The 22450-nt window shown below is 37.2% G+C and overlaps 1 protein-coding gene across 1 annotated transcript; it reads left to right on the top strand.

Annotated features, from left to right (window-relative positions):
* Positions 1–5299: 5299 nt before the first annotated feature.
* On the top strand, positions 5300–20776 carry LOC128049693 (UDP-glucuronosyltransferase 2B31-like). The gene is made up of 6 exons (XM_052641999.1): positions 5300–6062; positions 6932–7080; positions 13302–13433; positions 13911–13998; positions 17315–17534; positions 20500–20776. The coding sequence occupies exons 1-6, from the start codon at positions 5333–5335 to the stop codon at positions 20774–20776; spliced, it is 1596 nt and encodes a 531-aa protein (XP_052497959.1). The 5' UTR covers positions 5300–5332.
* Positions 20777–22450: the final 1674 nt, after the last annotated feature.

Raw genomic sequence — 22450 nt, 5'->3', positions numbered from 1 at the left:
AGTTTATTAGAGAAAACTAGAGAAAAAACAGCTAAGAAAAGCACTCCTGAGTTCAGAACATACCTTAGATACTGACTTCCAAAAGTTTCACTATCAAACACTCTGAACTCTTGGGGTCAAATGCTGGAGCTGTTTATACTACCAAGATATTACTTTAAAAACAAAAACAAAAATCTATAGCCATAATCCCTCAACAAAAGGTGAAGACTCAGTCAGTTCAGTTTCTCAGTTATGCCCAAGAGTGTAACCCCATGAACCACAGCACACCAGTCTTCCCTGTCCATCACCAACTCCCAGAGCTTGCTCAAACTCATGTCCATCAAGTCGGTGATGCCAACCAAACATCTCATCCTCTGTTGTGCCTTTCTCCTCCTGCCTTCAAACTTTCCCAGCATCAGGGTCTTTTCCAATGAGTCAGATGGTGAAGGCTCACAGTAAGAAAAGAGGCAGGAGGAGTGCCCTAGTGAAACCACTGTTACCCCAGGGAATGTGACTATGCCAAAGCTGCACCTTCCATGCAGCCATATCAGAGCCTTTACACTGTTGGAAAAACAAACTTCACTAAAATTGTCTATTTAGTCACTAAAAAAATAATAGTAACAGTATCTGGAACTAGAGAGGACTAGTATTCAGAGTTATCTATTATCTAAAAGTTACAGCTTTTAAACAAACGCTTCACAAGACATATAAAGAAATAGAAAAATATCACCTTAGTGTGGAAAAGGACAGGCAATAGTATCTGCCTGTGATGGGAACTGATAATTGGCTCTAACAGGGAAAATTTTCAAAATAGCTATTGTCAATGGATTCAGTGACTTAAGGGAAACTTTCACAAAAACAAGATTTTGAATAAATTATATATAAACTAAAATAAAAATATAAATGACTATAAGAGACTATTGTTATGTTTCAACAAACTTGTCAACTTAGAAGAAATGGATTAATTATTGAAAGTACTCATCTACTTTAAGGAAACCACGCTTAAAAAGTAAAAAAGTTATAATGACCATGTTCCATCTGATAGTCTTTAAGCAAGAGATAGAATTCATATTTTACAAAAGTAAAAAATGGAAATTTTGAAGTTGAAAATTAAAATATATGAAATTAAAAATTCACTAGAGGATGTAAACAATAGCTTTGAAAAAGTTGATTTTAAAAAAGCCTGCAAACTTGAATATCAATCAATAAGTTAATAAAAGCCAAGGAACAATGGGAAAAATGAACGAAGAAAAGGAGCAGAAATATTGAAATCTGTGAGACATAATTAAGCACAGTAACATACACAAAATAGGAATGCCATTCAAATTTTCTTCAAAACTACTTTGAAGTTTTTCTGTGTTAGAGCCAATCATTAGTTCTTCTCAAAGGCAGATCATATTGCCTGCTTTTTCCCTGATGCAGATCACATTTTACCATTTTTTAAATATGTCTATAAAGTGTTTGTTAACATATACAAAATGGGAGTGCATAGAACAGTATTTTAAAAAATAATGCCTGAAAATATTCCAAATATGATGAAAAGCATTTATCTACCTATCCCAATAGTTCAACCAATTCCAAGTAGGATAAACAGAGAGAGCCATACACAGACATCAGTGAAATGTTTAAAACTGAAGACAGAAAATGTTGAAGCACTAAAAGAAATTCATCCATACTTGTGAACACCAATAAGACATTATTTATATCTCATCAGAAACAATGATGCTCACACTGTTAACAATAGCCAAGACATGGAAGCAACCTAAATGTTCATCGACAGAGGAAAATTTAAGAAAATATGGTACATATATACAATGGACTATTACTCAGCCATTAAAAAGAATGAAATAATGCCATTTGCAGCTATATGGATGGATGGAACTAGAGACTGTCATTCTGAGTGAAGTATGACAAAGTGAAATCAGACAAAGAAGGAAAAATATCATATGACATTCCTTATATATGGAATCTAAAAAGAAATTATATAAATGAACTTATTTAGAAAACAGACTCACAGAATTAGAAAATAAACATATAGTTACCAGAGGGAAAGAACAGGGGGAAGATATAGGGGGTTTGGGATCAACATGTATACACTCCTATACCTAAAATGGATAACCAACAAGGTGCTACTGTATAGCACAGGAAACTCTGTTCAATGTTATGTGGCAGCCTGAATGGGAGAGGAGGCCGGGGGAGAATGGATACATGCATATGTATGGCTCTGTCCCCTTGCCATCCACCTGCAATTATCACAACATTGTTAATCAGTCACACTCCAATATAAAATAAAAAGTTTTTCAAAAAAATGATGGAGGACTTCCCTGGTGGCACACTAGAGCCCACACATCACGACTACTTAGCCCAAGTACTGCAACTGCTGAAGCCCATACCCCTAGAACCTGTGTCTGCAATAAGAGAAGTCACCACAACAAGAAGCATGCACACTAAAACGCAGAATAACCGCCACTAGCTGCAACTAGAGAAAGCCTGAAGCAAACAAAGCAAAGACGGCCCAGTGCAGGCAAAGTGAATAAATATAAATAATTTTTTTTTAATTTTAGAAAGATAAAGAAAATGAAAGTAAAATAGACCACAATGATATCATTATAGAAAAAAGAAACATTGGATGTTCTCTGGCGGTGGGATGACATACTCAAAGTGCTGAAAGACAAAACTGTCAACCAAAAGTTCTGTATAAAGCAAACTACCTCTCAAAAAGGAGAGCAAAAAGATAGATATACCTCTCCCCTGCCTTGTCCTACAAAAAAAAAAAATCATTTCTGGGAAATCTGCCCTATAGGAAGAACTGAAGGGAATTCTTCAAACTGAAGAAAATAAACCTAGATTGCAATTCTAATCTCCACGTTAAAGCAAATGTGCTGATGAAGATACAAGACAGTGTAAGTGCATATATCGTCTCCTTCCTTCTCTTAATAAACATAAAAAGCAAGCATGTAAAAAATGTATATAACTCTGCTGCTTCTGCTAAGTCACTTCAGTCATGTCCGACTCTATGTGACCCCATAGATGGCAGCCCACCAGGCTCCCCTGTCCCTGGAATTCTCAAGGCAAGAACACTAGAGTGGGTTGCCATTTCCTTCTCCAATGCATGAAAGTGAAAAGTGAAAGTGAAGTCGATCAGTCGTGTCCAACTCTTCACAACCCCATGGACCGCAGCCCACCAGGCTCCTCCACCTATGGGATTTTCCAGGCAATAGTACTGGAGTGGGGTGCCATTGCCTTCTTCATTATATAACTCTAGTCCTAGGCATTTGACATATAGATAATATATTTGGGGGAGTCAGTGGTGTTATAGGCCCTGAGATGACAGGGTTCAACAATGGCTTAGGTCCTTGGGGTCCAGGGTTCTGTAGCAGCAAAGCCTGGGGATGATGGACCAAGATTCCAATTCTGGCCCTAGTGAAAGTCTCAGAGGAGCAGCAACATGTTCCCTGTGATGGCCTATTAAAGCCACAGGTCAAATCCATGATGTGGGATGCAGAGCCCGAGCAGTGTGGCCATAGTAATTGTTGATCAGAACCCCGACTAGGACCCAGAGTGAGGAACAGAGTAGCAGCACTTTGTCGTTGCTGTTCACTCACTCAGTCATGTCCAATTAACTATGCAATCCAATGAACAGCAAGCAACGCTCCAGGTTTCTCTGTCCTTCACTATTTCCCAGAGTTTGCTTAAACTCAAGTCTATTAAATTGAGGATGCCATCCAACCATCTCATCCTCTGTCACCCTCTTCTCATCCTGCCCTCAATCTTTCCCAGCATCAGGGTCTCTTTTAATGAGTTGGCTATTCATTTCAGGTGGCCAAAATATTGGAGCTTCAGCATCAGCCTCAGTTCTTCCAATGAGTATTCAGGATTGATTGCCTTTAGGATTGACTGGTTTGATCTCCTTGCTATTCAAGGGATCTCAAGAGTCTTCTCTAGTACCATAGTTTGAAAGCATCACTTTGAAGGCACTCAGCCTTCTTTATGGTCCAACTCGCACATCTGTACATGACGACTGGAAAAACCATAGCTTTGACTATATAGACCTTTGTCAGCAAAGTGATATCTCTGTTTTGGAATATGCTGTCTAGGTCTGTCATAACTTTTCTTCCAAGGAGCAAGTGTCTTTTAATTTCATGGCTGCAGTCACCATCCACAGTGATTTTTGAGCCCAAGAAATTAAATATCTGCCACTGTTTCTATTTTTCCCCATTTGCCATGAAATGATGGGACCAGATGCCATGATCTTAGTTTTTTTAATGTTGAGTTTTAAGCAGCACTTTACCCCAGCAATGCTAAGCTAAAACCATTCTGACTTCGGACCCAGAAATAGTGTGTAAAATAGCAGCAGCTCAACCTAGGTAACGGCCATTCAAAGCCACAACTAGGAATACAGTGTTAGGTCCAAAGAAATAGCAGCATTGCCCTAGTTATGGCCAGACAAAGCACTGACTTAGTACCAGGGGGCAAGGCACAGAGCAACAGTTCCAATCTCGTAGAAGTCAAAGCACTATGACATCTCATCCATGGCAAGCAGGGTACAGGAGTGATGGGGCCACAAGGTCAGGTCTCACCATAGTGACATTTTCAGCCTCAGGAAAGATCCGAAAGCAAGGACTCTGAGCAGCTCTGTCAAATGGAATCAGTGCTGGTGAAGACTGTGGAAGTCCTCAGTAGCTAAAATCTGCACAAGTCTATGATGGTGAGACTTACTAGGATTCTCTTGCTGTCCTTTTCCCCATGGGATGAAATCCCTTTGAAGGAATCTCTGCTGGTTCCAAGTTCCTCTGAACTAGAGGATAGGATAATGGAGGTAAAATCTTTCCATGCTTTTCTGCACAGTCATCCTCAGGTTTTGCAATCTGCAGAGCTTCTGAAACTTCTTCATTGTAGTCCAGAACTTTCCCAAAGTAAATTACATTAGTTTATAAGTGTTCATTTATTTGTTTTTGTAAGGTATACAAGGGTCAGAAATTCCTAAGTTTCCATCTTGTTGCTGTCTCCTTATCTCTAATTCCATGTCAAGGAGACTGCAGATAGGAGAAACTCTCATTTGCTTTTGTTTTTACACTAGTCTTCTCTCTTACACAATACAATTGATCTGTATGTGGAAGGACTTTGCTTTTTTGATGTGTGACAGCATTGAGAAAACAATATTAAACACATTGTATAAACATGAACTATTCTACACTTTACCATTTCACTTGCTTTCCACAACTGCTGACTGCTCATATAAAGTCACTACTAGAGGTATAAGAGTTATAATTTAACATCCTGATCAATTTCTCCTTGGATATAAACATGAACGGTGGCAAAAGGATACAGTAATTTTTGAAAAGTTCTGCATATGAATATGATGACTATGAAATGGCTCTCGTTTCTGCTGCTGCTACAGCTGACTTGCTACTTCAACTCTGGAAATTGCGGAAAGGTGCTGGTGTGGCCAGTGGAATATAGTCATTGGATAAATATAAAGACAATTCTTGATGAACTGGTCTCAAGGGGTCATGAGGTGACTGTTATGACATCTTCAGCTTCCATTTTTATTAATACCAGAAAAGAATTTGGTATCAAATTTGAGAATTTCCCTGTTTCTTTAACTAAAGATGATTTTGAGTATATCTTCAAGGATTTGCTTGATAAGTGGACATATATGGAAAAAGATTCTTTTTTTTCATATTTCTCAGCATTGCAAAGTTTATTTTGGAAATATTCTGATGTGGCCATGAAGATGTGTAAAGAAGCTGTTTCAAACAAGAAACTTATAACAAAACTACAGGAATCAAGCTTTGATGTCCTTCTTGCAGATGCCATTGGACCCTGTGGTGAGCTGCTAGCTGAGATACTTAAAGTGCCTTTAGTGTACAGTCTCCGCTTCTCTCCTGGTTTTTCAATTGAAAAGTATAGTGGGGGCCTTTCACTCCCACCGTCCTACGTACCTGTTATTATGTCAGAATTAAGTGATCAAATGACATTCGTGGAGAGGGTAAAAAATATGATATATGTACTTTATTTTGACTTTTGGTTCCAGACATTTAATGAGAAGAAATGGAATCAATTTTACAGTGAAGTACTAGGTAAGTCATGTTTTTAATTGTTAGTGTGAAGTCCTAACTTTCCTAGTGCCTTGGAAAATGAATTTGTATACTGTCACAAAACTTTGTCTCATAAGTGGAATGACAAAATGAAAATATAAAATTATCTAATAAATATATAAAAATATTGAATTATAGAATAAGGTATAACCCTGATGCCCATTACTTGTCCAGACACTCCAGGAAGTCATAAACCACACATTTGAAGCACTTAGGTAGTTTCCAAGCAGTTATATATCCATATAACTGAACTTCCTTTTTTAATGTAAAAAAAGTCACTAGAATCCTCATAAAATGTCTCAATAAAAGAAGACAGATAAACTGAAATACACAAATATCTGTAGCACAAGTATCTAGGTAGCATTTAGAATTTTTTTTTCTATTTGTGTACCTCAGCTTCTGTGTTATGTTATGTTGTATTATATAGTGTGATATGATATGATATGATACAATATGATATTATATGCCATTGTTGTTGTTTAGTCATTAAGTTGGGTCCAACTGTTTGCAACCCCATGGACTGCAGCATACCAGGCTCCTCTGTCCATGGGACTCCCCAGGCAAGAATACTTGAGTGGGTTGCCATTTCGTTCTCCAGGGTATTTTCCCAACTCAGAAGTTGAACCCATGACTCCTGCATTGACAGGTGGATTCTTTACCACTGAGCCACCAGGGAAGTCAAGTACTATACACGTACATGTTTATTTGCTTTACCAGATTACAGACACTTTCAAATATCTTTGACTATATCATTTCCAAGCTCCTTTCCAAACATTAGCTAATGTATTCACATGACAATATTATCATTTCATCTAAATCTTGTTTTTTTTTTTTTTTGCTTTTCATTGTAGGAAGACAGACTACATTATCAGAGACAATGGGAAAAGCTGAAATGTGGCTCATTCGAACCTACTGGGATTTTCAATTTCCTCACCCACTACTACCAAATTTTGAATTTGTTGGCGGCCTTCACTGCAAACCTGCCAAATCCCTGCCTAAGGTTACCTATTCCTTTTTATTTTCTTTTGTTTACATTGCATTTTTGATACTAATAATCCTACATTCTTTATTTAGAATGCTCAGTTACAATGAGAGAGATGTGGGATGCTAGATAATGTGACTTGCCAATTAGAAACTCATTTATTTATTTCCATAGCAACATAAGTATCTAAATTTCAGTAGCAATACAGAATAAAGTGGGATCAGTGGGAGAATTTGAGAATATGGCAGTAAAAATATGACCTTCATTATTCAGCACATTATAAAGAATGATATTTAGAAGAATTATAAAATAAAAAGAATAATTTTTAAAATGACTAGCATATTCTAGAAATAAGTGCTAATATGCAGAGAAATGGTGTAGATACAGCTTCTGCCACCTGCCACTCTGCTGGAAACATTGAATACCAATAAGTAAAAAAAAATTTTGTGAAAATTGTTATAAGGGAAGACCACAATAATAAGGAAACATCCAGCATGAATTATAGAAAGTGTCTCTGAAGCACTGATATTAAGATTGAGATCTGAAGGATGTTCAGGAATAAGTAGAAGGGATAGGGCAGGTATGGAGGAAGACTCAAAAGGGAAGCTGGTAGTATTTTAATGACAGTACCAAAGAAGTCCAAGATTAGTTGAAATGTGAAGAGACTGAGTAAAGAGACAGATGATGATGACAGAGAGGTGAGTTAGAGACAAGTAACCAAGAAACAACCGACTGGTTCCAGATAGGAAAAGGAGTACATCAAGGCTGTATATTGTCACCCTGCTTATTTAACTTATGTGCAGAGTACATCATGAGAAATGCTGGGCTGGATGAAGCACATGCTGGAATCAAGATTGCTGGGAGAAATATCAATAACCTCAGATATGCAGGTGACACCACCCTTATGCAAGAAAGGAAGAAGAACTAAAGAGCCTCTTGATGAGTCAAAGAGGAGAGTAAAAAGTTGGTTTAAAGCTCAACATTCGGAAAACTAAGATCATGGCATCTGGTCCCATCACTTCATGGGAAATAGATGGGGAAACAGTGGCAGACTTTATTTTGGGGTGGGGGGGGCTTCAAAATCACTGCAGATGGTGACTGCAACCATGAAATTAAAAGATGCTTACTCCTTGGAAGAAAAGTTATGACTGGCCTAGACAGTATATTGAAAAGCAGAGAAGAGACATTACTTTGTTAACAAAGGTCCGTCTAGTCAAGGCTATGGTTTTTCCAGTAAGCATGTATAGATATGAGAGTTGGACTATAAAGAAAGCTGAGCACTGAAGAATTGATGCTTTTGAACTGTGGTGTTGGAGAAGATTCTTGAGAGTCCCTTGGACTGCAAGGAGATCCAACCAGTCCATCCTAAAGGAAATAAGTCCTGAATGTTCATTGGAAGGACTGATGTTGAAGTTGAAACTCCAATACTTTGGCCACCTGATGCGGAGAGCTGACTCATTTGAAAAGACCCTGATGCTGGAAAAGATTGAGGGCAGGAGGAGAAGCGGATGACAGAGGATGAGATGGTTGGATGACATCACCGACTCAATAGACATGCGTTTGGGTGGACTCTGGGAGTTGGTGATGGACAGGGAGGCCTGGCATGCTACAGTCTGTGGGGTCACAAAGAGTCAGACAGGACTGAGTAACTGAACTGAACTGAAGCATCTAGTAGGAGCATTAGGAAGAAAACTAAACAGGTAAAAAGAAGGAGAGAGATGATCACATTACCAAAAAAATCACACACAGGATTTAGTCACTGGGTTGCTTTGTAAAGGGGCAAGAGTGGAAAGGGACACCATTTAGCAGTTTGTTGTGAATTACAGGCAACAATGATGCAAAACTAGACTATGATATTCATAGAGATATGACCACACTAATTCTTATAATAGAATCAACTTCATATTGATGTGGGGGAAAATATTTGTTAGTATGAAACAAATGCCTCTGGCACTTATTCAGTGAGTCGAAAGAAATATTAACTACAGTAATCATTTTCATTTTGTTGCTATTCCATACTGTCAATAACCCAATGTGTACCAGTCACTTGGATCTAATTTCTAAACTAATGGAAACTGGTTTTCCAATGCATCAAGATTACATCAATATAATCTAGCAAAGTCCTAGGAAGTATATATCCCAAGGAGTTGTTTAAAAGTAAGTTTTTTAGTTAAAAAATAAAAGTAATTAAATGGGTTAAAGCGTCTGCCTGCAATGCGGGAGACTCGGGTTCGATCCCTGGGTCGGGAAGATCCCCTGGAGAAAGAAATGGCAATTCACTCCAGTATTCTTGCCTGGAGAATCCCATGGATGGAGAAGCCTAGTAGGTTACAGTCCACGGGGTCGCAAAGAGTTGGACATGACTGAGCGACTTCACCACCATCACCATCACCACATTTAATAAAATTTAAGTTAAAATATAATTTATAACATTTAATTTAAAAGTTTTTAATGTTAAGAATTTTTTTTAGATTTGGCTATCAGATAACCAAGATGAAATGCTAAAATTCTTTTCAAAGGATTTGCAGCTCTTCACCAGTGCTCTAGCTAAAAAAGACCATTCTTCAACAATATAAACGTATGACTTAACAGTTTTTTACAGTCAAATTCATCACTTCTACATTTAAACATTTAAATCATATCAACATTTAAACCATTCTTCATTTGCAGTCCCAGGGTTTTACAATTTACAGATTAAAAAAGATCACTACGTTTATTAGGCCAACTGTTTTGTGTATACACCTACGCTAAAGAAAAGCTCAGTAAAGCTCCCTTTAGGAATGTGCATTTCAACATCATAGCTAAGAGAATGAGCACAGGAAAAATATAAACTGCATGTAGAAGAACCATAAATTCTGCACAGACCCTAAAGAGCAAATAATTTGCATCTCTTGAATCTGAAAACTTCCCATACTTTAAAATTACAAAGAATTCCTTATGAAGGTAAGCAAGAATCTAATCTGTCTTAAACTGATATGATCTCATTTAAATTGACTTAAGACATAAATGGATTTCCCTGGTGGCTCAAAGGTTAAAGTGTCTGCCTGGAATGCAGGAGACCAGGGTTCGATCCCTGGGTTGGGAAGATCCCCTGGAGAAGGAAATGGCAACCCACTCCAGTACTCTTGCCTGGAGAATCCCATGAAGGGAGGAGCCTTGTAGGCTACAGTTCAAAAGAGTTGGACACGACTGAGCGACTTCACTTTCACTTTCAAGACGTAAATAGGAAGAAGCAATCTTTAGCTAACTACTTTGTGATCTCTTAAGAGTTCCTTTTGTCTTCCCCTTGCTGGTGAAAAAATTAAATTGAAATTTTTTTTTTAAGTAAAGCTCAGTCTCCCTGTGAATTGCCAATCATTTGCAACTTTCATAGTATTCAAAGACTGAGATGCGATTAGTGAAGTTCTGTGCTAACAAATCCTAATTTTTACACCCGTGGCAGATTCATGTTGATGTATGGCAAAACCAATACAGTATTGTAAAGTAAAATTAAAAAAAAAAAAAATATTTTCCCATTCTAATTTCAGGAATAGTGTTAGTGTTATAGTAGTAGTAGTGATACTGTTATATAGTGATATATAATACATAGATACATAATATAGAGATAGTGATAGAGTATACCCAGGGATGGCGGAGCCTGGTGGGCTGCCATCTATGGGGTCGCACAGAGTCGGACACGACTGAAGCGACTTAGCAGCAGCAGCAGCAGCAGCAATGATAGTGTTAGTAGGAGGGGAGGGAAGGGGGAGAGGAATAAGAAAAAAGAAAAGATTAATAGTAGGATAGTGATAACTAATTAATAGTAGCTGTTGTTATTAAGTTGAAAACAAGATTTAAATCCAAGTCAATGATTGTGAAGATTTCATTATATAAAGAAACTGTTCCATCAAACTCCTAACTTTTCCATTCATTATTAGAATCTCAGAAAATTTCTGTAAGTTTTTTTATAAAGTCCACTTTACCATGATGTATGATCTTTTTATTTTAAATTTATTTAAAGTGACAAAATAATTATGAAACAATTCCAAGTGAATACAGCTTCTCCAGGAACTGTGTTTAGTTTGATGGGGACTACTCAAAAAGTGACCAGATCTCTGCTGCAGAAAGCCCTGAGGTGCTTCTCGCACTGTGGAAAAAGGAAACTCACTCCCTGGGAAACTCAGTGAGGTAATGATGATGATGGTCCCTCAAAGCCATTTCACATAGCACATCCTACTGTGACATCAATTACACAAAATGAGTTTATAGCAAAGGATGTCATATGTAAACAAAACCAGTGATAAGGTTATTCAAATATGTGAGTACACAAGTACACATCTGGGTTATAAAAGATCTCATAGTATGAGACTGTTGGATTATAAATAGTCCTCATCAGACTGTTTCACAGAAACTTCAAACTACAATGCCAGACTCCTCACTGTCACTGATAAGTAGTATATAGAAAGTTAGGAAAACTGTGACAAAGTTTAAAATAAGGATTATAGAGCTACAGAATGACAGACATAATTCTAATCATAATATTTTTTCAGTGCTAATAGCCATGGAAATGAAATGTGAATGACTATGCTAAAATAATTCTGCATGGAAAAAAACAATTTAGTGTAACTATAATAAAAAATAAGGGTGAGATAAATCCTGGAATATAGCTTTTTTCCAAGAATCTATGTTAGTAATTAATAATATTGTAGATGAAGAGTCTGAGTCTAAGAGTAGTCTTAGTCTAAACAGCAATTGTTTAAGAGCATCTCCTCATCACTGTTGGCTAAGATGGTAAAGAATCCACCTGCAATGCTGGAGACCTGAGTTCAGTCCCTGGGTTGGGAAGACCCCTTGGAGGAGGGCATGGCAAACCACTCCAGTATTCTGGCCTGGAGAATTCCCATGGACAGAGAAGCCTGATGGGCTACAGTCCTTAGGATTGCAAAGAGTCTCATCACTACTGTGTACTGGCTCTATCTCATTTCTTGCTTGTACATACACACAAGTGCACAAATAAACACAATAGAAAAGATTGACCTCATATGACACATCTCCTTCCAAAGGACCTCGGAAATTAGGTCTGGTGGAAAAAAAAAAAAAAACCCATTACTTAAAACATTACGGAGTTTCCTCAAAAAATAAATGTCCATATAATCCAGCAATTCCTCTTCTGGGCATATATCCAAAAATAATTGAAATGAGGATCCCAATGAGTTATTTGCACACCATGAGCATGAGCACTATCCACTAGAGCCAAAGGAGTGAAGCAACTCAAGTGTCCGTCAACAGATAAATCCATAAACAAAATGTGGTATTTACAAACAATAAAACATTATTCAGCCATTAAAAGTAAATATGACACATGGCACACCATGGGTGAACTTTAAATGAAATAAGACAGTCCAAAAAGTCAAATACTAAATAATTCAACTTATACAAGGTATCTAGACTAATCAAATTTGTAGAAACATAGAGAGGACTGAAGTTTGCCAGAGGCTGGAAAAGGAGGAAAATGGAGTTTCTTAGTGGGATCAGACTTTCAGTCTTTCAAGATGAAGACTTCTGGAGACTGGTTGCACAACATGAATATTCTTAACACTACTGAACCATAAGGGATTCCCTGGTAGCTCATCTGATAAAGAATCTGCCTGCAATGCAGGAGACAATCCAGGGTTCAATCCCTGGATCAGGAAGATCCCCTTGGAGAATGGAATGGCAACCCACTCCAGTATTCTTGCCTGGAGAATTCCATGGACAGAGGAACCTGGCAGGATACAGTCCATGAGGTCACAGTCAGACATGACTGAGTGACTAACACTTGACTAACACTTGACTTGACTTGACTGAATTGTTTAGGAGTGATTAAGATGGCAAATTTATCTTATGTGTATTTTACTACACTTTTTAAAAAGCCACTACTCTAATAATTCTTCAAAAGATTAGATTTTCTTTCCCTGGAAAATCCCATGGATGGAGGAGCCTGGTAAGCTGCAGTCCGTGGGGTCGCGAAGAGTGGGACACGACTGAGTGACTTCACTTTCACTTTTCACTTTCATGCATTGGAGAAAGAAATGGCAACCCACTTCAGTGTTCTTGCCTGGAGAATCCCAGGGACGGGGGAGCCTGGTGGGTGGCTGTCTATGGGGTCACACAGAGTCGGACACGACTGAAGCAACTTAGCAGCAGCAGCAGCAGGGACCCTTTAAGTAATGTGTGCTATGTTGTTGCTCTTTTGTGATGGAGCAAATTCTTTTTTATAGGAAATGGAAGAGTTTGTCCAGAGCTCTGGAGAAAATGGTATTGTGGTGTTTACTTTGGGGTCAATGATCACTAACATGACAGAAGAAAGAGCCAATACAATTGCATCAGCCCTTGCCCAGATTCCACAGAAGGTATATATAGTAATTTTAAAGTGTCAACTATTTAATGGGTCTCCTAAATAATTAAAAGATCTGATTACAAATATATCCTATAAGAAAAATATACTCTTATGATAGCTCCAACTTATCTCAAAATAAACGTGTAGATTATTAGTAATTTGCCTCTAATATTTTGACAATAGAATCAAGACCATCTAACAATTTTTAAATAGTTAAATTTGTCAAGGAAAATCTCATTTGTCTATGGCATCATGTGTGAAATCTGATTGTCAGCCATACTTGATTTAACATAACAATTAAGTATGTAAAATGTGTGCATACCTGTTCAGGCCAATGCATTAGTAGTTTTTACTTAAAATCTCTGATCCTTATTTCCTTATCTGTCATACACAAGACATTTATCTAGATGCCTTTAAACCTCTACAAAATTCTAATGCTAGAACGGTGAAATTTAAGTTATGGAATAAGGTATTTCCTTTACTCTAACAGGTGTTATGGAGATACAGTGGCAAAAAACCGGACACCTTAGGACCTAATACTCGGCTGTATGACTGGATCCCCCAGAACGACCTTCTTGGTGAGACTTGGTAGAACAAATATTGAAAACAAGAATAACAGCTGAGCAGACTGATAGTGCTTCAACACGAAACAAACTTATTGAGTATTTACTATTGAAAAACTCAAAAAGAAAAAGTTACTTCCTCATTGTTATTTCCAGCCTTAGGAGAAAAAAAAAAAAAAAAGAAAATATAAAAATTCTCATTTCATTACACACAATTAATATCTTATGGCCCAAATCAAATATCTTTATTTTAACTGAAATTACTTTTCACAGTGAAATTGTAAATAACTTTGTGGATTGTTGTTCTGTCTCTGAACACTCTCTTTACACTTGTCTGCTCTATAGGGATATTTTATTTTATTTTTTATTCTTTTATTTTACTTTATTTTACTTTACAATACTGTATTGGTTTTGCCATACATCAACATGAATCCACCATGGGTGTATATGTGTTCCCAATCCTGAACCTCCCTCCCACCTCCCTCCCAGTACTATCTCTCTGGGCCATCCCAGTGCACCAGCACCAAGTATCCTGTATCCTGCATCGAACCTAGACTGGCAATTCATTTCTTATATGATATTATACATGTTTCAATATTCTTCCAAATCATCCCACCCTCTCCCTCTCCCACAGAGTCCAAGAGACTATTCCATACATCTGTATCTCTTCTGCTGTCTCACATACAGGGTTATCATTACCATCTTTCTAAATTCCATATATATGTGTTAGTATGCTGTATTGGTGTTTTTCTTTCTGGCTTACTTCACTCTGTATAATCAGCTCCAGTTTCATCCATCTCATCAAAACTGATTCAAATGTATTCTTTTTAATGGCTGAGTAATACTCCATTGTGTATATGTACCACAGCTTTCTTATCCATTCATCTGCTGATGGACATCTAGGTTGCTTCCATGTCCTTGCTATTATAAACAGTGCTGCGATGAACATTGGGGTACATTTATCTCTTTCAATTCTGGTTTCCTTGGTGTGTATGCCCAGCAGTGGGATTGCTGGGTCATAAGGCAGTTCTATTTCCAGTTTTTTAAGGAATCTCCACACTGTTCTCCACAGTGGTTGTACTAGTTTGCATTCCTACCAACAGTGTAAGAGGGTTCCCTTTTCTCCACACCCTCTACAGCATTTATTGCTTGTAGACTTTTGGATCGCAGCCATTCTGACTGGGGTGAAATGGTACCTCACTGTGGTTTTGATTTGCATTTCTCTAATAATGAGTGATGTTGAGCATTTTTTCATGTGTTTGTTAGCCATCTGTATGTCTTTTTTGCAGAAATATCTATTTAGTTCTTTGGCCCATTTTTTGATTGGGTCGTTTATTTTTCTGGAATTGAGCTGCAGGAGTTGCTTGTATATTTTTGAGATTAGTTGTTTGTCAGTTGCTTCATTTGCTATTATTTTCTTCCATTCCTAAGGCTGTCTTTTCACCTTCCTTCAACACACAGAAATCCCTTGCATTCCTATACACTAATAATGAGAAAGTAGAAAAAGAAATTAAGGAAACAATTCCATTCACCATTGCAACAAAAAGAATAAAATACTTAGGAGTATATCTACCTAAAGAAACTAAAGACCTATATATAGAAAACTATAAAACACTGGTGAAAGAAATCAAAGAGGACACTAATAGATGGTGAAATATACCATGTTCACGGATTGGAAGAATCAATATAGTAAAAATGAGTCTACTACCCAAAGCAATCTACAGATTCAATGCAATCCCTATCAAGCTACCAGCGGTATTTTTCACAGAGCTAGAACAAATAATTTCACAATTTGTATGGAAATACAAAAAGCCTCAAATAGCCAAAGCAATCTTGAGAAAGAAGAATGGAACTAGAGGAATCAATATGCCTGACTTCAGGCTCTACTACAAAGCCACAGTCATCAAGACAGTATGGTACTGGCAGAAGGACAGAAATATAGATCAATGGAACAAAATAGAAAGCCCAGAGATAAATCCACACACCTATGGACACCTTATCTTTGACAAAGGAGGCAAGAATATACAATGGAGTAAAGATAATCTCTTTAAAAAGTGGTACTGGGAAAACTGGTCAACCACTTGTAAAAGAATGAAACTAGAACACTTTCCCACACCATATACAAAAATAAACTCAAAATGGATTAAAGATCTAAACGTAAGACCAGAAACTACAAAACTCCTAGAAGAGAACATAAGCAAAACACTCTCCAACATAAATCACAGCAGGATCCTCTATGACCCACCTCCCAGAATACTGGAAATAAAAGCAAAAATAAACAAATGGGATCTAATTAAAATTAAAAGCTTCTGCACAACAAAGGAATCTATAGGGATATTTTAAATGCTACTAAAACATAAGAGCTCATCTTTTATTACCAGTAGTTTTCTATTTTCTATAATAAATGTATAATATCATATACAAAATGAATCGCCAGTCCAGGTTCGATGCATGATACTGGATGGTTAGGGCCTGGTGCACTGAGACGACCCAGAGGGATGGTATGGGGAGGGAGGAGGGAGGGGGGTTCAGGATGGGGAACACGTGTATACCTGTGGCAGATTCATGTTGATGTATGGCAAAACCAATACAATATTGTAAAATAATTAACTCCAATTAAAATAAATAATTTTTTAAAAAAGAAATAAAAAGAGGAACGGGAAAAAAATATATATATAATCTTATTTTATAACAGTGTCTTGTTGGTTACCTATTTTAAATATAGCATTGTGTACCTGTCAATCCAAATCCCCGTCTGTCCCTCCCCACCCCACACTTCCCCCCTGATAAGAATGAATTCATTCTCTAAATCTGTGAGTCTGTTCCTGTTAAAAGATAACTTCATTTGTATCACATTTTTCTTGAAAAATTACACATTTATGATAAAATATAGATTTTCCATCCTTGGGTTCCAGGACCACTAGTATTACCCTTCCTTTGGACTTGACACCCTTCCTATCAAACTAAATGTCTTCAAGATTTCTTTATAAACTATATTTCTGACATGCCCTCCCTGTTTGTTTTTTTTTTTTTTTTGATGTGATTGTTGTTCATGCGGTTTCTTTTACCCAGATGTTCTTCCAATTTGTTTACCTGCTAATCTTGAATTTATGAAGTTCAAGTGACAAAGCTCTTTTTTAAGGAAGCCTTCACTTAACCTCTCCAGCAGAATTAGTGGATTCTTGCTCAGAGTTCTGATAGCAATTTAAATGAATTTTCCTTTGTATAATCATCTGTTATCTGAAATACACTGTTTCTTTCAGTGCCTTCTAGTATTCATTTTATTTCTAAGACTCAATTAATAATTTTACTGAAATTCATTCAATCCTAGGTCATCCAAAAACCAAAGCCTTTATAACTCATGGTGGAACCAATGGCATTTACGAGGCCATCTACCATGGAATCCCTATGGTGGGCATTCCTTTGTTTGCTGATCAACCTGATAACATCGCTCATATGAAGGCCAAGGGAACAGCTGTCAGATTGGACTTCGAAAAAATATCAACAAGAGATTTGCTTAATGCATTGAACGAAGTCATTAATAATCCTTCGTGAGTATATATATATATATATATATATATATGTATATGTGCACATATGTATATATATTACTATATACTATTTCTAGAGAAGTCCTCTTGGGAAGACATGAGAGGCAGCAAGGGGTTGTCACATAAAAACAGAGGATTAAGATTTGCTCAATGTTTTGAAAACAGTCAACAATAGCCTACTGTGTCACCTTAAGTTTTTTACATGGTTGTAGGGAAAAGGTTTGTCAAAGGCTCAAGGGTGGTGGATAAATTTTGAAGGAACTTATTAGATTGTGAAGAATCCCTCAAAGGTAACAAGGATGAAGAGGAAGAACTGAGAACAAAGCTAAAGTAGGGAACCATGAATGCTATGAAAACTCATCTGCATACTTTCTTTCAGCATGTAAAATCCACAAATGTTTTAAATTCTTCTAAGATGGTTTAATTTTAATAAATCACCATGACATAATTCATCTCAAATTCCCATTACATTTGGACTTTCCAGGTAGCTCAGAAAGTAAAGAAACTGCTTGCAATGCAGGAGACCTGGGTTCAATCCCTGGGTCAGGAAGATCCCCTGAAGAAGTGGATAGCAGCCCACTCCAATATTCTTGCCTGGAGAATTCCATGGACAGAGGAGCCTGGGGGGTTACAGTTGGTGGGGTCGCACAGAGTCAGACATGACTGAACAACTAACACTTGCACTTTGCACTTCTTTATAGTCTTTCCCTATTGTATTACAAAAATATTTCTGAATCCCTGCCCTCTTCTCAAAAACACAGTGCTTCCACTGTGTTTTTTACAGAACAGGCCTTCAATCTTTCCTAGCATCAGGGTCTTTTCTAATCAGTCTGCCCTTCGTATCAGGTGGCCAAAGTATTGAAGCTTCAGCTTCAGCATCAGTCCTTCCAGTGAATATTCAGGGTTGATGTCCTTTAAGATTGGCTGGCTTGATCTCCTTGCAGTACAAGGGACTCTCAAGAGTCTCCTCCAGCACCACAATTCAAAAACATAAATTTTTTGGCCTTCAGTCTTCTTTATGGTCCAACTCTCACAACTTGTACATGACTATGGAAAAACCATAGCTTTTACTACACAGACCTTTGTTGGCAAAGTGATGTCTTTGCTTTTTAAAATGCTGTCTAAGTTTGTCATAGCTTTTCTTCCAAGGAGCAAACATCTTTTAATTTTGTGGTTGCAGTCACCATCCACAGTGAATTTGAAGCCCAAGAAAATAAAATCTGCCTTTTTTAAGTCACTGCTTTCACTTTGTCCCCTTCTATTTGCCTTGAAGTGATGGGCCCTGGTGCCATGATCTTAGTTTCTTGAGTGTTGAGTTTTAAATCAGCTTTTTCACTCTCCTCTTTTACCCTCATGAAGAGGCTCTTTAGTTCCTCTTCTCTTTCTGCCCTTAGAGTGGTAACCTCATCTGCATATATGAAGTTGTTGATGTTTCTCCTGACAATCTTGATTCCAGCTTGTAATTCATCTAGTCTGTCAATTCACATGGTATTCTCAGCATAGAAGTTAAAAAAGCAGGGTGACAATATAGAGCCTTGAGATACTCCTATCCCAGTTTTTAAGTAGTCCATTTTTCCATGTCTGGTTCTAACTATTGCTTACTGATCTGCATACAGGTTTCTTAGGAGATAGTAAGGTAGTCTGGTACTCCCATCTCTTTAAGAATTTTGCACATTTTGTTGTGATCCACACAGTCAAAGCCTTTAGCGTAGTCAATTAAGTAGAACTAGATGTTTTTCTGGAATTAACTTGCTTTCTCCGTGATAAAGCAAATGTTGGCAATTTGATCTCTGGTTCCTCTATCTTTTCTAAACCCAGATTGTACATCTGGAAGTCTTGGTTCACATTGCTGAAGTCCAGCTTCAGTTGGATTTTGGTTATAACCTTGCTAATATGTGAAACAAGCACAGCTGTGTGGTAGTTTGAACATTCTTTGGCATTTCCCTTCTTTGGAATTGGAATGAAAACTGACTTTTTCTGTCCTGTGGCCACTGCTCAGTTTCCCAAATCTGTTGACATATTGAGTGCAGCACTTTAACAGCATCATCTTTTAGGATTTTAAATAGTTCAGCTGAGATTCTATTATCTCCACTAGATTTATTCATAGTAATGCTTCCTAAAGCCCACTTGATTTCACACTCCAGGCTCCCTGTAGCCTTTCCCTCTCCAGGGGATCTTCCCAACCCAGGGATCAAACCCAGGTCTCTCACTTTGCAGGCAGATTCTTTACCAGCTGAGCCACATGGGGAGCCCAAGAATACTGGAGTGGGTCCAATACTGGAGTGGGTAGCCTATCCCTTCTCCAGAGGATCTTCCCGACCCAGGAATCGAACCAGGGCAGACTCTTTACCAACTGAGCTATGAGGGAAGCCCAAGAATACCCCTAAGAATCAATGTATTATTCCTCCAGATAATCAGAAAAGATACTATTCCTAACATCCCATTTGACAATGAAAAAAGCAAGCAGAGTTAAGATTCAAACCAAGGCACTTCACTTCCACACTTCTAAATATTACTCCACTAATATGATGTCAACATCAACTCCTGACCAGCACTGCCTGGACATGTCCCTGAATCTCATCGTGGATATGTCTCCTATTTCTGGATTATAATAGTATTTTAAAATCTATCCACCGAATCTATTACCAACTCCTTACTGGATAGTTCAAACTTTGAACACTCAAAATATGTATTTCCTTTCTCTTTTCTGGCCTTTGGGATTTAATTCATTTATTCCTTAAGTTACAAATACTTCTCTTTTCAATTTTCTTTTTTCATAGATTGAAATCCTATGCATTTTATAAATCGTATTACATAAGCTAAGGTCTCTAATCAACTCTGAGGGAAATAATCTGTATTTCTTCCACTGTATGAAGCATTCAATTTTACCATCTGTAAGAAAATGTGACATACTTATCTTTTCTAGTTCATTCTATAAACTGAGGTCTATTTGATTTTTCTTCAGATACAAAGAGAATGTGATGTGGTTATCAACCATTCAACATGATCAGCCTATGAAGCCCCTTGACAGAGCAGTCTTCTGGATTGAGTTTGTCATGCGCCACAAAGGAGCTAAGCACCTGCGGCCAGCCGCCCACAACTTCACCTGGTACCAGTACCACTCTCTGGATGTGATTGGGTTCCTGCTAGCATGTGTGGCAACTGCTGCATTTGTCATCACAAAATGTTATCTATTTTGTTACCGAAAGTTTCTTAAAACAGGGAAGAAGAAGAGGGAGTAGCTGGATGTGAGGCCTGAAGCAAATATGCCCCATAGCTGGAACTCTTCTAGCTAATTCCAACAGGAAGGAATTAAGGCTCCCATCCTCCTGTGACAAAATGGCTGGTCTCAGTTTAGCACCTCAGATCAAAATTAGTTTTTAAGGGATTTTCTGTGCTTAAGAGTAAAAATCTGTCATGCCAGAGGAAGTTAAATAAAAATAAAACTCTATGATTATATATTGAAATTCATAATTTTATTTTATTCATTTTGATTTTAATTCAAACATACAGAAAATTATTGAATATAACAATGTTTCACATATTGTGAACAGCAACAAGTTTATGCATAGTATCCATGTTATTTTGTAGATATCCAGAATATTTTAATTTCATTTTGATGCAGAATTTATAGTTTTATCTTGCTACAGAAACTGTACAATAATCAGAATTGTGTTTATTCACCTTTTTGTTTCACTTGTGAGACCAGTAACACTTCTTGCTTTTTAACTGTGCATCCAGCCTCACCATTACTTCTTACCTAAAGCCATGATGTAACATTTGCCTTCATCCAGCTTAACTATTTCCCAGTGGAATGCTTGTGGAATTAGAAACATAGACTCTGCCACCTGCTTCCTATTGAAAAAAAAAAACAAAACTGAGATATTTGGGAAAATCTTTGATATTTTGACCTAATTATTTTTTCCTCATCACCTTTAAAAATAATCACCTTATCTCTTTTGCTTCGATATTCAGCCTTCAATAATGGATGTAGGTCTCAACTGTATATTAAGATAATATAATAAATGGTCTTACTGAATTTTCATTTTCTCAAAATGCACATGAATATATATGTATATAAACCTAGGCACATTATGACTGACATAATAACAATGAGCAGAATACAAAAGTTACATAAATTTCATGGAAATTGATAAATCAAATGAAAGCAATCTTAAGACACTCCTGAAAACTGAACATCAGGAAAGCAGTGTACGATCAAAGTGGCCCAGCTGAGGAAAGTATACCTGTCTTATTGGTCAAGAGGATCACTATCCATGTCATATGGCAAACATTTATCAACCTGAAGCATAATTTATTTTAAAAATAAAATAAAGCATTGGCACTTGGAGAATTATAAGAAAAATTTACTACTGAATTTTCCATGAAAGCTGCCTAAATAATTGACACATTTTTAAAGAAAAACAGAACTAATATGGTGCCTTAGTAGATAGTATTTTTCAATCACACATATAGGTTTAAATAATTTTTCTCAAATCCATCCTGCAACACACATAACAGAAAAAGGACTGGTAGTCCACTGTACAATGAGAACTACTACAAATCTCCAAAGAAAAGCCAACCAGCCCAATATGAATATGAATATATGAAGTATATGAACAGGAATTTCACAGAAGTTAACTAGCCGGTGACATATAAAAGGTATCAATGGTCACTGATTCTTTATGAAATGGAAATTAAGTCAATACACTACTTTCCTATAGATGATTTGTAAAACAAATTATATGGGAGGACTATTTTTCTGGAAGTATAGTGTGGAAATACCTGTGATTAAAGACCATTTGTAGACAGATATGGTTTTCCCAGTGGTCACATATGGTTGTGAGAGCTGGACCATTAAGAAGCCAATGCACCAAAGAGTTGGTGGCTTTCAATTGTGGTCCTGGAGAAGACTT

The sequence above is a fragment of the Budorcas taxicolor genome, chromosome 6 (genome assembly GCF_023091745.1).
Source record: "Budorcas taxicolor isolate Tak-1 chromosome 6, Takin1.1, whole genome shotgun sequence".
NCBI lineage: Eukaryota > Metazoa > Chordata > Mammalia > Artiodactyla > Bovidae > Budorcas > Budorcas taxicolor.
This window is presented reverse-complemented; position numbering and strand designations above follow the sequence as displayed.